Raw genomic sequence first — 16,457 nt, forward strand, 5'->3', positions numbered from 1 at the left:
TTTTGTGTTTACACAAGACTTTTTTAAATTACTTTTTCACATGTTCGGCCCGCTTCACACTGGCACCGATGGAAAACTGATCCATGGAACAGATCAGTTTTTAAAGGCAACAGCTTTCCATCTGTGACTCTCCGTTCTGTCAGCGTGTAGCCAATACCCCGCATCAGTCGATCCAAAAAACGCTGCAGACTGTGATCCTGAATGGATCTGTTCTAGCCTGTTCTGTTAGTCCATCAGGGTTTTGTTTTTTTTGTTGTTTTTATTTTGTTAGGCCAATGTGAACCGGGCAATTTGCCACCATTGTAGTTCTCCTGAACCTCTTTCTTCTCCTCTGTCTGTTGAAATAAACTGGCGTGGCCGGCTGAGGCACATAGCCTATTTTTATGTATTTTGGATGTTTGAAACAGAAACTTCACTTTAGGTTCAGTAGGTTTTTTTAATCAAAGAAATCGAATACTTTTAAATGAGGTTTGTGATTCAGAGGTCAGCGGTGGCACACAATATATTTCTATGCACAGAGAGAGCCTTCATAAACATGTTGGTAGTGCAGTGTGATTATATGCAAGTCTTTTTCCATTCTGGAATGTGGTTATAGAGGGGATGTAAGAGGCTTTTCCTTCTCCTTTAGCCTGTAAACAAGCACTAAAAGTTGGTCCAGCGGCCCCATCCCCCATCTCTTTCAGCAGGCTAATAAAATTATTTGTTAATGGCTGGAGGGAAATGCCTCTCCTGTGAATGCTGAACAAAATGTTTAGTAAAGACTGCAGTCCATTGACTGCCACTAGAGCTAAAGGGGATTAGAAGATGTAATTTAAAGCTGATCCCTTCTCAAGTCTGGCAACAGCTCAATGATATAATGGAAATGCTAATTTAACAGCCTTTGACTGTCTTTTGTAGACTGTTCCAGTTCTAAATTGTGTATATATGATCAGTGTTTTTTTTTTTTTTAATACCTGCTTAGGCACTGTAAGCTGTAATTGGCAAATAAAACACATTTTTTTTATGAGTTAGATTATAAAGGTATAGTAACTAATGTATACATTATATTCTCAATATACATCAATTCATAGATCTAACTATATTAAATTAACTACTTCCTGATAAATATTGCAGTTTATAATTATTTTTTGTTCACCTGAATATGAGGTTCCGTGGCTGCCTTGCGTACAAGCACCTCTCCACAGCAACATGTATACATTATACACCAGCTTTAATGTGTCTGCTTTCTTCCTTATACTTTTCCCTGCCCCTATCCCTGTGCATAAGCTGTACTCCAGTATCTGTGGTCTGTAGCAAGATCTGACCAGTGCTCTTCATATACCTTTAAGCTGCACACTCACCACCCGATGGGTCCTGTGACGTCCCTTTGACGCCAGTTGTCAGCAATGCCTTTTCCTGTCGGCGGGGTGCGCACGATGTCACGTGACGCTACACTCCAGGAGCGAACGAGACTTCAAGCGATCACGGTACTTTGAGCGGGAGTCATTGGGGATCTTAGTGACCTGATCCGAGAGAGAGAGAGAGAGGGTGTGTGTGGGGGTGTGTGTGCGTGTGTGTGTAGCTGCCCCTGACGTTGTCTAAAGCATTTTCCACATGGAGGCATTTCTGTCACCTGGCAGGGATCGGTACACACACTGGTTTCTACCAAAATATAAAACCCCCTTAAAGGATACCTTCACTCTAGAAAAAAAAGTTTCACTTACCTGGGGCATCTACCAGCCGCCTGCAGCCATCCTGTGCCCTCATAGTCACTCATGGCTCCTCTGGTCTCCTGCCCTCAGCTACTTTCGTTTTTGCAGACTCTTGAGTCAGCGGGCTGCCTTGTGTAACTTTGCGCGCATTCCTGCTGGGGGACTCCCCCTGGGGGACTCAGAAGCGATCCGCTGTGATAGGCAGACGGGGGGGGGGGGGGTAATCGTCATATACCCCAAAAAAAATTTTTTATAAAAAATTACACAACAAATAGTTGTTTATTAACAAACCATCAAACCTGGGGGTGATCAGACCCCACCAACAGAGAGCTCTGGTGGGGGGAGGAATCACTTGTGTACTGTTGTGCGGCCCTGCAGCTTGGCCTTGAAGCTGCAGTAACCATTTTCACAATAAAAGGCCTGGTCTTTAGGGGGGTTAATCACTGTGGTCCTCAAGTGGTTAAACCAAGCGCAGTGTGGACAGATTGCAAAGGGCTTAGCAGTGGGGCTCAGCCCTTAATGAGGGGAAGGCAGTTAAAGTGATGTGACTGAATTAAATACACACAAATATTATCCCCTTTGAACTTAAAGAGAAACTCCGACCAAGAATTGAACTTTATCCCAATCAGTAGCTGATACCCCCTTTTACATGACAAATCTATTGCATTTCACAAACAGACCATCAGGGGGCGCTGTATGACTGATATTGTGGTGAAACCCCTCCCACAGGAAGCTCTGAGTACCGCGGTACTCTGGGCAAACTGCCACAATGTAACAATGTTCACAGACAGGAAATGGCTGTTTACAGCTGTCTGTAACAGCCAGAACAGCTAGCAGCAGCTACATAACCTGCCCACAGTAACAATGTCACCATGTAATACATGTCAGAATGTGAATCTGGGAGAGGAAAGATCTTACAATGAGGAAACACTGACTAAATCTTTTATACATAATTATTGCAAAAATTAAGCACTTTTTTTATTACATTATTTTCACTGGAGTTCCTCTTTAAAACCGCATTAAAAAACAGTTGCATTTTGTGTTATACAAGTTTACGTCAACACTTGGCTTCTCGTAGAACTGGGCCTACTCTAACCCAGCATAACTTTCCTCCCTGTGTTCTGTGCTTGGAGGAGTTTAATTGTGGGGAGAAACAGTCAGGCTGGCTAGCCCCACCTTATACACAGGACTGCTGTCGATTGGAATACAGTTTTCATATGACTGACAGTCTGCCAGTGATGACTCATTGTCTGCTGGTAGCTATCATACAGCTGTGTGGGTAGCTTTGTCTGGTATGCAGTCATTCATTTACTTGCAGATGGAAGTGAGCAGACGTCTAAATTTTTTTTAATTCTTTAGATTAATGGAATTTTGTCACTTACTGGAATCAATACTTCAGGGCCCATTTCCACTTGTGCGGTGCTATTAGTCACGGAAAACGCAAAACGAATTTCCACGTGTATGCAAATTTTACCGCGAATTTGCGGGCGTTTTCGCATATGTTAGTAAGTATGCAAATTTAACCAGGTCAGTGCCTGTGTGCTTCTGCATTGATTTTATGCGAAAATGCCCGCGAATTCACGGTAAAATTCGCCTACGAAAACGCATGCAAATTTACTATTGTATGTGAATCGCATAGCGGTATGCGAATTCTGCGGGATCTACCGTGCAGATTTTTTTTCTGCACAGAAAAACGCTCAGAAATCTTGACAAGTGGAAACAGGCCCATCCACTTGTCTATGCGAATCTGCATGCAGGAAACGCATGCAGATTCGCTCTAGTGGAAACGGGCCCTTAATCTCTGAAAAAAAGAATATAAAAAGGAAACTATAATACATCATTGGAAATAGTGGTTCTTTGCCAATGTCGACTGTTGGCTGCTCGGCAATGTGGTTGCATAGTGTATTGCTAGCTTTATAAAGAAATCCTATGCATCCACTCCCCTTTGTGTGAAATCAAATGACTGAATAGAGCCACATAAGACCGGACAAAGCATTTCGTGGTTTTAATTGGTCCAGTATTTTTTGTATCCCTTGTGAATAAAGTAGTTGCACTTTATTTTTGGAAACTCATGGTTAATTGGTTACCCCTAATTGGCGTTCTGATAGACAGACCATGATAGGAATTCAATTTTGAGTTCCTTTAAAGCGGTATTGTCACCATAAAAATCAAATTTCAACAGCGACTGGTCTGAGTGTATTAAGTGATAAAGATGCTAATCCTGCATTCAAAACTTTTTCTACTGTTATGGTTTGGAATTATCACATACTTTAGGAGCACTGGCCCTAGTGCCAAACAGTGCCAAAAAGTTGAATGCTGGGAGTTCTTTTGAATGCTGGGAGTTCTTTTGAATGCTGGGAGTTCTTTTGAATGCTGGGAGTTCTTTTGAATGCTGGGAGTTCTTTTGAATGCTGGGAGTTCTTTTGAATGCTGGGAGTTCTTTTGAATGCTGGGAGTTCTTTTGAATGCTGGGAGTTCTTTTTCTATAATATATTCCTCCTCTTCCATTTATTTCCCTGCCTAGATGATCACTTGTGTTTTACAAGCAAGGCTGAGATGACTCAGTGATTGGATGTGTAAATAAAAAAGACTCCGGGAGGAGGGCAGCTAATGAATACACAATGAGCAAGAGAAGGGAGGGGGGAAACAAGAGTCAGGGAGGATATGATGTCAGCATTAGCTTGGCAAAATGGCCACTGCCTGCAATAGGATTTTCTGCTTTTCCTTTATAAAATTCACAGGAATCATTACATGGATAGCACAATACATCTGTTATGTAAGTAGAAGTAGTATTTATCTACTTATATATGTGTTTTTTATTACTAGGTTAGCATGGGTGTCGCTTGTTCTTTAAGGGAAAGTAACATAGCTGCAAAAATGTCAACGCTGTATAAATTATACATTATGATAGCAATAATAATGTGACTTATGTCTGGTGCACTAGAGAGGAGATTTCACTACTTGCGTAATGACTCTTTCAAGGTCACTGTAAGTTGACACGTTTCAGTGCTGTAGGATCCGGTTTTTACCATGTCCACTTTATAGGGTAAATTTTAAAAGGAAAAGCACCTTAAATGTAATATTCTTCACAAGGGAATTATGTGAGCACATTTATGCTGGGATTGTTCCCAGGACTGTTGAGTTGGTACAAAAATCATCAGACGCCTCACTTTGTGAAACCGCGGACCCCAGGGCCCATATGCAATTCACTTTTTCTCCTGAGTTTTCTCCAAAGTGATATTTCCACAACTTGTCATAAAATGTCTTTTAAGCCACCAGCAAGCAATAAAATACTCAAAATAAATTTGATAGTACTTTTTTAAGAACTTTTGGGTACTTTTTCAAAAAAAATGATTGCATATGGGCCCCGGTACCTAAAAATTGCTTCGACTCCGACTCCTTAGTCTAATACTTAGCTGTGAAGTTGGTACAAAAATCACCCGACTCCACAGTTGTGATACCTCTGACTCCACATCCCTGGTTGTTCCAGTGTCCGGCTATATATGTAGGGCTAATGGTTAGAAAGCAGAGGACAGGTCATTTGTTCAATAGTTTGCGAACAGCGGTTGCAAATTAGTGAATAATAGGCCATTGCACTCCCATTTCAGCAGTGAGTTACTCAGCAATCGGTTATTTTAACCATATCCTGCAAAATGGTTCCTGCACCTTTAGGGCAAATAGGGTATTTATAAAACTCTTGGACTCATTTGTGCATTTGAACCCTTCAGCCAATTTCATTAAGTGGTTAATTTATCGGCACAGTTTTTCTTAAGGTCACATTGTAATATAGGTAACATTTATCTGTATTGTATTTTGATTAAATGTTTTTGATGTGAGCTTAATTTATTTTTTTTCTGCTCTTTTAAGGAGAACACGTCATGGAGTGATGATGCTGATGGCCGTAGCAGAGAAACATCGAGGGATTTTGCAAAGGTATTAATTTGTTCATGGTGACAACGAGAAGGGTTTAGGTTTTCATTGGGAAGGGGATGTCCATAGGTAATGAAATGACATACAGTTAGCTAGTTGACATTTAATTTTTGTGTGTTTTAATGGTAATGGTCATCTCTTATGGCTCATACTCACGGGCTACAATTGTCGCCGCAACACGCGGCGCGCGCGTGTTACAGCGACAGGTCACCCATGTGTATGAGGTGCAGCACGGGCGCGCACCCCGAACCGTCGCTGCTGTCGCCAGGCGATTGGCGCGGTCAATCGCCTGGCGACAGTTGCCGCCGCAACTGTCGCTAGTCCGCGTGAGTATGCGGACTAGCGACAGCAACAAGCAGGGAATACCTTGAGCTTCCGGCGGGGGGAGGAACAGCGACAGCTTCCGCCGCATCAGTTGCCAGGTCCCTCCGCCGTGTGTATGCGGAGTGACCTGGCGACGAGCTGTCGCCGGCCTGTCGCGCACATGCTCCTGTGTGCTAGCGACAGGCCACAAATGTAGCCCGTGAGTATGGGCCATTAATCTTCACTAGCAGAACTGGGCTTGCAAGCAAAAGACACCATTAGTATGTACAGTAAAATCTAGTTATATTAAACGAAATGACCATGTCCTGGCCAAGCACCGTTATAAGCATATAAGAGTAACGCCTGGTCTAATGAACCTGGATATAGTAGAACTTACAGTAAACTTGTTTTTGGCCCCTGCAGTATTCTGTATCCGGCTATGGTGGAAAGGGGGCGAGTGCATGCATCATATGTCAGTCAAACATCCATAAACTGTGGTCTGAGGGCAGGCAGACAACCATTGTAGCCTGCTCACTATCTGCACACTACTCAGGGCTTGCGTGAATTACCTCAAATGCACCAGCCTATGAGGCCTATGCTTCCTGTGTAAGCTGCTGCCTGATTACTGTGGCAATTACCTGTCATCTGTTACTTGCTTGTGCGTGGCTGCAACGCTACAGTCTCATCAAGGCTGCACAGAAATGTATACAGAGATGCACACTAGAAGTGGTGTATCTGCATTAACTGGTGAGAGCTATGCTTCCTATGCAAGCCTATGCATGATTGTCATGTAAATCCCTGCATATTGAGAACTGTGCTTTTTTATCTAGCGTACGCCATCTGTGCTCACTTGCTGAAGCAATGGAAAAAGAAAATGAATCCCAATTACTGACTTAATTTAGATGCAGTATACTTTATGTGCTTGAGTATGGCAATTCCGCTCCCTTGACGTTTACTATAAAGGGATTCTAGTGTACTCTATATGCGCAGCCTTATCATTGATTCCACTACAGATCTGCAGTGAATCTATATGTAGAATACAGTAGTGCTGTATAAAAACTTAATAAAAGCAAATTTACTGTATTTTGGGACCAGAACACACTTTCTCTCCTAGAAGTTGGGGGGGGGGGGGTAAAGTCACTGCATCTTATGGTCCGAATATACAGCCCAATGCTTGAATATGTGGACCCCTGTGGCTCGCAGCTAAGGTAATTCTTACTCACAGTGAATCGGAAACAGTCCGGCGCGCCTGCCACACAGAAATCCCCGTGGCTTGCAGCTATGGCAGTCATGCTCACCTGATGGATCAGCCCAGCAAGTGCCACACAGAAATCCCTGTGGCTTGCAGCTATGGTAGTAATGCTCACCTGATGGATCAGCCCGGCAACTGCCACACAGAAATCCCCGTGGCTTGCAGCTATATTTGTAATGCTCACCTTATGGATCAGCCCGGCTCCTGCTACACATAAATCCCTTGGCTTGCAGCTATGGCAGTCATGCTCACCTGATGGATCAGCCCGGCAACTGCCACACAGAAATCCCTGTGGCTTGCAGCTGTGGTTGTAATGCTCACCTTATGGATCAGCCCGGCTCCTGCTACACATAAATCCCTGTGGCTTGCAGCTGTGGTTGTAATGCTCACCTTATGGATCAGCCCGGCAACTGCCACACAGAAATCCCTGTGGCTTACAGCTGTGGTTGTAATGCTCACCTTATGGATCAGCCTGGCACCTGCTACACAGAAATCCCTGTGGCTTGCAGCTATATTTGTAATGCTCGCCTTATGGATCAGCCCGGCAACTGCCACACAGAAATCCCCGTGGCTTGCAGCTATATTTGTAATGCTCGCCTTATGGATCAGCCCGGCAACTGCCACACAGAAATCCCCGTGGCTTGCAGCTGTGGTTGTAATGCTCACCTTATGGATCAGCCTGGCACCTGCTACACAGAAATCCCTGTGGCTTGCAGCTATGGCAGTCATGCTCACCTGATTGATCAGCCCGGCACCTGCTACACAGAAATTCCTGTGGCTTGCAGCTATGGCAGTCATGCTCACCTGATTGATCAGCCCGGCACCTGCTACACAGAAATCCCTGTGGCTTGCAGCTATGGCAGTCATGCTCACCTGATTGATCAGCCCGGCACCTGCTACACAGAAATTCCTGTGGCTTGCAGCTAGTAATGCTCACTTGATGGATCGGTAAGTGCCAAAAAAACAACCCAGCAACTACAACATAGAAATCACAGTGGTTTCCAGCTAAAGTAATCACTTGATGGATCAGTAAGTCCCAAAAAGCAGCCCAGTTCCTGCTGCATAGAAATCATTGGCTCCCAGCTAAAGTACAGTAATCCTTACGGCAACCACACAGCAAGTGCAGTGAAAGCCCTTACCCATGTAGCGGGCACGCTCCGAGTCCACCTCTTCTTGTGTGTTCTTGCTTGTATTGCTGTTAGCCATCAGCGTGACCCTGGTGAATATGTAGCCAATGATTTTTATGTGGCAGGAGCCGGGCTTCTTTTTGGCACTTACTGATCCATTAAGTGATTACTTTAGCTGGGAGCCACTGTGATTTCTATGCTGCAGTTACCGGGTTGTTTTTTGGGACTTAATGATCCATTGAGTGAGCATTACTAGCTGAAAGCCGCAGGGATTTCTATGGAGCCGGTGCCGCATAGCGGAGGGGGGTTGCACAGAGGCACGTCATGAGACAGAGAACAGGTCTCTGTGTCCGATCTGCCCCTCCCCCCATGAACCACTTCGGGCTCTCTTTAAGAAGGAACCAAGCGGCGGGACAGGTGAGCACAGGAGCAGACGTGCAGAACGGATGGGGTACAGGCGCAGAATGGACAGGTTTAATTGTTGTACGCGGATGCAAGATGGATGGAATGTATCCCCCTCGCGGATGCACTTAACGTTTCCATTCTGCATCTGCTCAAGTGTGAACCAGCCTTTAGTCCAAAACAGTATGCTCATTCAGGGCTGGTTGACAGCAGGGCTGTGGAGTTGGAAAGTCGGAGCAATTTAAGTTCATGGAGTCGGAACAAAATGCAGACTCTGACTCCTAATAAATTTAAATTGTAATTTTTAAAAAGCGAAATGTGATAAAATGTTCTTTCTTAGATAATAGTTGTCATAAATACTATGCAGTATTAGCATTGCTTAGTCCAAAATAAAACAATCAAAAACAAGTTTTGTGCTGCTGCAGTAAAAAAGATTTACATATCGAATTGTTATTGTAGATCTGTGTACACAGGAATATCTTATATATATAATATCTCTGCTGACTCCCGGTGCAGTGTTCTCCCCAGGACTAATTAGGTGGGCGGGCCGCCCGGCTGTTTTGAGACCGCGCCCGGGTGCTATCAAAGGCCCGCCTGCATTTTCACAGAGTAGTTCTCCTGCTTTGCTATATGCAGAATATGCGCTGCTGTCCTCTTAGCAGGGGGGCTCTTACAGAGCGTATCTCCTTCTGCATAGCTGCCGCTAGTTCCCGCAGCGCTGCCCACCTGGGCAGTCAGTCAGACCCCTAGATCGCAGGGATATGAGAGGGGGGAGCGATGTGTGGTAATGCACCATAGACTTCAAATACAGGAAGTGACATCGCTTGTCACCTTCTGTATTTGAAGTCTATGGAGCAATACCGCACATCTCTCGCTTCTCTCCTATCCCTGCTGGCTGCCGCGGATATAGGGGTCTGACTGACTGCCCGGGCGGGCAGCGCAGCGGGAACTAGCGGCAGCTATGCAGAAAGAGATTCGCTCTGTAAGTGCCCCCCTGCCAAGAGGACAGCAGCGCATATTCGGCATATGGCAAAGGCGGGCAGGCAGCAATGCGAAAACTATGCAGCACAGCCTTCAGTCCCCTACAGTACTTCTCCTCCGTCTGTAGGGCGGCCTGGGCTACAGCAAGTCTCCAGAATCAGTGGGCTGGGAAGCGGGTCACCATGTTCCAGCAGAATCCCCACTGAATAACTTTACCCACAACATCCTGGGGTGCACGGAGCCCGGCAAACGGCAGGAAAAAGTGCTTGTGTTCGGGGGACAGGTGCTACTACATGAAGGCCATCCAGCTCATCATCCGGATTGTGGCTGCCAATGGGGTGAGCAGGGGTAGGGGGTGACATTGGCTAAGGGGAGGGGGAGGTGCTAGAGTGCAAGCACACTGGTTTAGGGCAGAGAGGTGCCCTATACTGCCGGGCATAATACTCATAGTGGTACAGAATTGTTGTGTAATTATAAATGTTTGTAGTAATGCGTGGGTTGCAATGTATTGGGGTGTGCTGAAATGTATTGTGCTGTGATGTGCTGAAATTCATTGTGCTGTATGTGTTGCAGTGTATTGTGCTGTAATGTATTGGAATGTGCTGTGATGTATGTCCTGCAGTGTATTGTGCTGTAATGTAAGGATGGTGATGGGATGTGATGACTAATAAGATATGAAGTTTGAAGGTCGGAGCAGTAATATGTGGAATGTGGTGTGTGCTGTATGGGGGCATACTGAAGTGCAGTAATATGTGGAATGTAATAGTGGTGCATAGTGTGTGAAAAATAAGATGTACATTAAAGTTTAGAATGTCCCCACATATTGTCTGTTTAATAAGATTCACTGGAACCACGCATCAGCTGGGTTCAGATGCATAGATCTGCTCCCTTACAGCACATGGCCCTGGCCTTTTCTATAACCGTTATAGTAAATGTAGAGGCTTTTTTCTGCAAGGTGGCAGGGCTACACACTGATCTTGCGGCTCTTTAGCTGCCATTACTGTTTTCTGTAACAAACTTTGAAAGGACCATTTAACCTGTTAACTGTGCACTCATTATCTTGAGTTAGATTATGCGTGCCAGACGTCTTCTAACGGCATAACCGTTTTGCTGCCTAATGCAGCCGTGTGGATCGGTGGAGGGAGCTTTTTTTTTATTTACCTGTCTCGTGCAACTGGATTGGCTTCTCCTCTTCATCCACCTGCGGCGCTGCCCTCCCGGCATAGTCTTCTTAGTTTCGATCACATGATATGGCATGTGATCATAACCCAGGGGATGGTGTCAGCGTTGCAGCGCTGCCCGGTGGTGGAAGAGGAGTGAAAAAAGAGACTGTTCCATCACTGGTCGGCGCTGCAATGCTTTTACGATCACATCATATCATGTGACCAGAACTCAGATGAGGATGTTGGCATTGCAGTGTTGCAAGTGGAGGAGAGGAGAAGCTGATCCAGCTGCCTGGAACAGGTAAATATGACCTCTCCCTGCGCTACTCTGCATGCCCTGCCAGGCTGGGGAAGACACTAAAGGGTTAATGACGTTTATTTACCAATAGAAGAACTTATGGAAGTTAACCTCCTGGGCGATAATCCCGAGCTGAGCTCTGGGTATGTCACGCAGGAGGATTTCTCGGGCCCTGGTGGGCAGATTTGCAGCTGCGTGTAACTTCCGATCGCCGCTACCCGCCGCGCAGCCCCAGACCCCTAGCGCAGCCTGGCCAATCAGTGGCAGGCAGCGCTGAGGGGTGGATCGGGACTCCCTCTGACGTCATGACGTCGGTGACGTCATCCCGCCCCGTCGCCATGGCGACCGGGGAAGCCCAGCAGGAAATCCCGTTCTGAACGCAATTTCCTGCTTACTCTGATCGATCGGAGTGGGTGGGGGGATGCCGCTGCGCAGTGGCTATCATGTAGCGAGCCCAGGGCTCGCTACATGATTTAAAAAATAAAAAAAAAGTGCTGCGCCCCCTCCTGGGCGATGTAATTGTATCGCCCAGAGGGTTAAGCAAAAAGTATGTTGAATACCTTGGATATCATATAGCAGATTTCATCACCAAAACAAGATGCAACTAGGCATAGCCACCAGATGTGAAGAATGTCGCCACGGCCTGCACAATTTCTGTAAGAGTGGTGGTGTCCAAGAATTTAAAGGGGTACTATGGCAAAAAATTTTACAATTTAAAATATGTGCAAACATAGACAAAGTACATTTTTTTCCAGAGTAAAATGAGCCATAAATTACTTTTCTCCTATGTTGCTGTCACTTACCGTAGGTAGTTGAAATCGGACATTACCGACAGGTTTTGGATTAGTCCATCTCTTCGTTATAAAGATTATTTATAAAGATATTCCCTAAAAAGGATTTAAACAATGATGCTTGCCAGCTTCCCTGCTCGCTACAGTTTCTTGGCAGTTGGACAGAGCAACTGCCATTCACTAAGTGCTTTTGAAAATAAATAAATCCCTGAGAATCCACCATGAAGAGATGGACAAGTCCAAAACCTGTCTCCTCTGTCAGATTTCTACTACCTACGGTAAGTGACAGCAACATAGGAGAAAAGTAATTTATTGCTAATTTTACTCTGGAAAAAAACGTACTTCTTTGTATATGTTTGCACATACCGTATATCACAAGCAAGCCGAATTTTGGACCCACAAAAAGTGGGTCAAAAGTTGGGGGGTCGGCTTGCTTGCGAGTGATGTGCCTGAGGGTCGTCCACCCCGCGGCCGCTGCTATTACCTTAGCTCCGCGGCTTCCTATTCCCCTGTCCTGCTCTTAATTCACAGCAGCTCGCCCTACGGTGGCTGCTGCGTGATGACGGAGGAAGTGCAGAGAGAGGTTCCCATAGTAACCAGGAAGCCGCTCTCTGCGACTTCCTCTGTCATCACGCAGCAGCCGCCGTGGGGCGATCTGCTGTGAATTAAGAGCAGGACGGGGAATAGGAAGCCGCGGAGCTAAGGTAATAGCAGCGGCCGCGGGGGGCGCTAAACTAACTATCCTGGGCACTTTACAAGCTATACTGGGCACTTTACAAGCTATACTGGGCACTTTACAAGCTATCCTGGGCACGATACTAGCTATCCTGGGCACGATACTAGCTATCCTGGGCACGATACTAGCTATCCTGGGCACGATACTAGCTATCCTGGGCACGATACTAGCTATCCTGGGCACGATACTAGCTATCCTGGGCACGATACTAGCTATCCTGGGCACGATACTAGCTATCCTGGGCACGATACTAGCTATCCTGGGCACCGATACTAGCTATCCTGGGCACCGATACTAGCTATCCTGGGCACCGATACTAGCTATCCTGGGCACCGATACTAGCTATCCTGGGCACCGATACTAGCTATCCTGGGCACCGATACTAGCTATTCTGGGCACGATACTAGCTATACTGGGCACGATACAAGCTATCCTGGGCACGATACTAGCTATCCTGGGCGCGGTACTAGCTATCCTGGGCGCGCTACTAGCTGTGCCGGGCGCGCTACTAGCTGTGCCGGGCGCGCTACTAGCTGTGCCGGGCGCGCTACTAGCTGTGCCGGGCGCGCTACTAGCTGTGCCGGGCGCGCTACTAGCTGTGCCGGGCGCGCTACTAGCTGTGCCGGGCGCGCTACTAGCTATGCCGGGCGCGCTGCTAGCTATGCCGGGCGCGCTGCTAGCTATGCCGGGCGCGCTGCTAGCTATGCCGGGCGCGCTGCTAGCTATGCCGGGCGCGCTGCTAGCTATGCCGGGCGCGCTGCTAGCTATGCCGGGCGCGCTGCTAGCTATCCCGGGCGCGCTGCTAGCTATCCCGGGCGCGGTGCTAGCTATCCCGGGCGCGATGCTAGCTATCCCGGGCGCGATGCTAGCTATCCCGGGCGCGATGCTAGCTATCCCGGGCACGCTGCTAGCTATCCCGGGCACGCTGCTAGCTATCCCGGGCACGCTGCTAGCTATCCCGGTCACTGTACTAGCTATCCCGGTCGCGCTACTAGCTATCCCGGGCACGCTACTAGCTATGCCGGGCACGCTACTAGCTATGCTGGTCACTACCTTCCCATACTGGGCACTATACTAGCTATACTGGGACACACTGGCGGGGGGGGGGGGGGGGGGGGGGTCATGCGGCCAGCATTTCCTACCCCCAGCTATGAGGGTCAATCATTTTTTCCTGGTTTTTCAGGCAAAAGTTGGGGGTCGGCTTGCTTGCGAGTATATACGGTATTTTAATTTTAAAGTTATTTTTTGCCATAATGCTCCTTTAAATAGTGCATGTTAGCAGGGGTTACTTAGGACCTTTTGCAATGGTGTGAGCTAATTCTCAGTGGCAACAAAATGCACACAGATGGTCCCCTACTTAGAAACACTCAAGTCATAAATGTCTCCTAGTTGACCTCATTTTCAAAATTGAATGTACTTTAGTTTATTACATGTTAGTTACAGTGTATTCTTTAAACCAGGCTTTTTCAACCAGGGTTCCCTGGAACCCCAGGGTTTCTTGAGTACTCTGCAGGGGTACCTTGCCATTTTCCCCCATCATGGAGGAAGTATGATAGAGCACACTAAAATAGGGGATACTGAAAAAGCACTACATTGGGGGTCAGAAATATAATGAACACATTAATAAAAACTGCTAGAATAAGGAAACTGTATAATTAGGGGTAAAAAAAAAAGTCTACTTTTAAAGTCCACACCTCTTACAAAATAAATGCAGGGGTTCCTTGAGATCCAAAAATTATTTGCAGGGTTCCTCCAGGGTAGAAAGGTTGAGAAAGGCTGGTTGAGGGCTTGTTTCCACTGTTGCGACGCGATTTCGGCCGCATTCCGACGCTTGTAAAAACGCATGCGGATGTGTTTCCACATGCGTTTTTACCCGCGATTTCGCCTGCGATTTCGCATGGCAGGGTGCCATGCGAAATTAACCATGACACTGCCAGGGCTAAATAAAATTGAAAAAGGTGCGAAATCGCACGCGAAATCGCGGGTAAAAACGCATGTAACAAACGCATGCGTTTTTACTATTAAATACATTAGCGGCGATTCGCACGGATTCCCGACGCAGGCGAAATCGTTGGCTCTTTTGTGCGTTTTTTTCACGCTGAAAAAAACGCACCTCAACAACGCTACAGTGGAAACAGGCCCATCCACTTGTATTACATGTGCGGATCTGCATGCGTTGGACGCATGCAGATTCGCGATAGTGGAAACGAGCCCTTAAACTGTTTTAGGTTGTTTAAAGGGAACCTAAACTGAGAGGGATATGGTTGTTTCCTTTTGAACAATAACAGTTGCCTGGCAGTCCTGCTGGTCTCTTTGATTGCAGTAGTGGCTGAATCACACACCTGAAACAAGCATGCAGCTAATCCAGTCTGACTTCAGTCAGAGCACCTGATCTGCATGCTTGTTCAGGGGCGGTGGCTAAAAGTATCAGAGACACAGGATCAGCAGCAGAGGCAGGCAACTGGTATTATTTTAAAAGGAAAAATACATATCCTTCTCAGTTTAGGTTCCCTTTAAAGGCAACCTGAACTAAGTAAAATTATTGAAAATAAACACATGATATAGCTGCAAATTAATATTACATACTTACCTCACAGTCGGTTACTCTCAGAAGCTCACCATTTTCTTCTTACAGTGATCCCATCCCATCCCAGTTATATTTCAGCTGCTGTCAGTTACAACTAAATGTGCAAGGTAATGTCCATGCTTCCCTATGGCTCAAGTGGGTGATATTACAGTTTAACAGTGTGCTGACCAAGAAGCTGTTATGGGGTAATGGTCATTTTCAAAAGGGAGGACGGAGAATTCCATTGATCACAGGGGACAAACAGGACGCAGGAGAGGAGAAAGAGATTGATGAGTAGACTACACAGGAGGTAAGTATTACGTGTTTATGTTTATTTTGAGGTTTTTTTTTTAATTTTCAGTTCCGGTTCTCTTTAAGGCAGGTTGAAAACAGTAAATGTTTTTGTCTTTGTCCCTTTAAAAAAAAAAAAAATCACTCTCTTCCTGTTGTTTGGACAGCCTTGTTTAATTGAGAGCCTTGGTGATTTCACAGACAGGAAGTAAGGGATAGTAATAAACACTTTACCACACAGGGTCTTACTTTTTGCAGTCTCTTGTCTGAGACATTTACCCACTTCTTGTCATAGGCAACATTAAAAGCCTCAAAAAAAAAATTTCACAATGTCTAAAAGAGAAAATAACATTTTTGTATTGAATTGAGTTACCACATAGTCAAGGTATTCTTAGTATAGCTAATTTTTTTTATAAATACGCATTGGTTATGAGTCCTTGTCTTGGTAATAATCGTTCCTGTTACTAATTGAGTAATCTGGAGCTCACTGCAAGGTTTTCATAAAACTTAACGAAAATGGTTCACTTATGGGCATTGTTACTTTTTTTTTTTTTGTATAATTCTGTTCCAGACAAGTTAATATTTGACTTCTCTTTTTATATTGCAGCTATATGAGCTTGATAGTGATCCGAAAAGAAAGGAATTCCTGGATGACTTGTTTGTGTTTATGCAGAAGAAAGGTGAGCTCCTGGCAGATAGTTAACATACCCATAGGGAGCACAGCCTCATTACACTGTTATGTTTAGTGTGTATTTCCCGTGCCAGCAAGTTGAAGGGATACAAATGACACGAAAAGATTGTGAACTGGGAATTTACTGGTTTTCTGGACATTCCTTTGTTTTACTGTAAATCAACATGTCAAATACAGTAGCTGAATGATAGATTAAGATTGTGCTTTAAAGTAAACCTGTAGGGGGAAAAAAGTG

At 45.7% G+C, this 16,457-nt stretch overlaps 1 protein-coding gene and 1 long non-coding RNA gene across 3 annotated transcripts in view; one reads left to right on the forward strand and one right to left on the reverse strand.

The window, feature by feature from the left end:
- ARID3B (AT-rich interaction domain 3B) overlaps window positions 1-16,457 on the forward strand; it is a 100,768-nt gene that overhangs the window by 53,316 nt on the left and 30,995 nt on the right. For both annotated transcript variants that reach the window (XM_068275668.1, XM_068275669.1), the window contains exons 3-4: window positions 5,559-5,624; window positions 16,139-16,211. In XM_068275668.1, coding sequence (XP_068131769.1) covers window positions 5,559-5,624; window positions 16,139-16,211 — 139 coding nt within the window. The remainder of the gene's footprint in view (window positions 1-5,558; window positions 5,625-16,138; window positions 16,212-16,457) is intronic.
- On the reverse strand, window positions 1,103-12,046 carry LOC137563333 (uncharacterized). Its single transcript, XR_011030321.1, has 3 exons — window positions 11,951-12,046; window positions 1,704-1,883; window positions 1,103-1,502 (listed from the first exon to the last, which is right to left on the reverse strand). It is a non-coding gene; the product is annotated as an uncharacterized lncRNA (long non-coding RNA).

The sequence above is a fragment of the Hyperolius riggenbachi genome, chromosome 3 (assembly GCF_040937935.1).
Source record: "Hyperolius riggenbachi isolate aHypRig1 chromosome 3, aHypRig1.pri, whole genome shotgun sequence".
Classification (NCBI taxonomy): Eukaryota; Metazoa; Chordata; class Amphibia; order Anura; family Hyperoliidae; genus Hyperolius; species Hyperolius riggenbachi.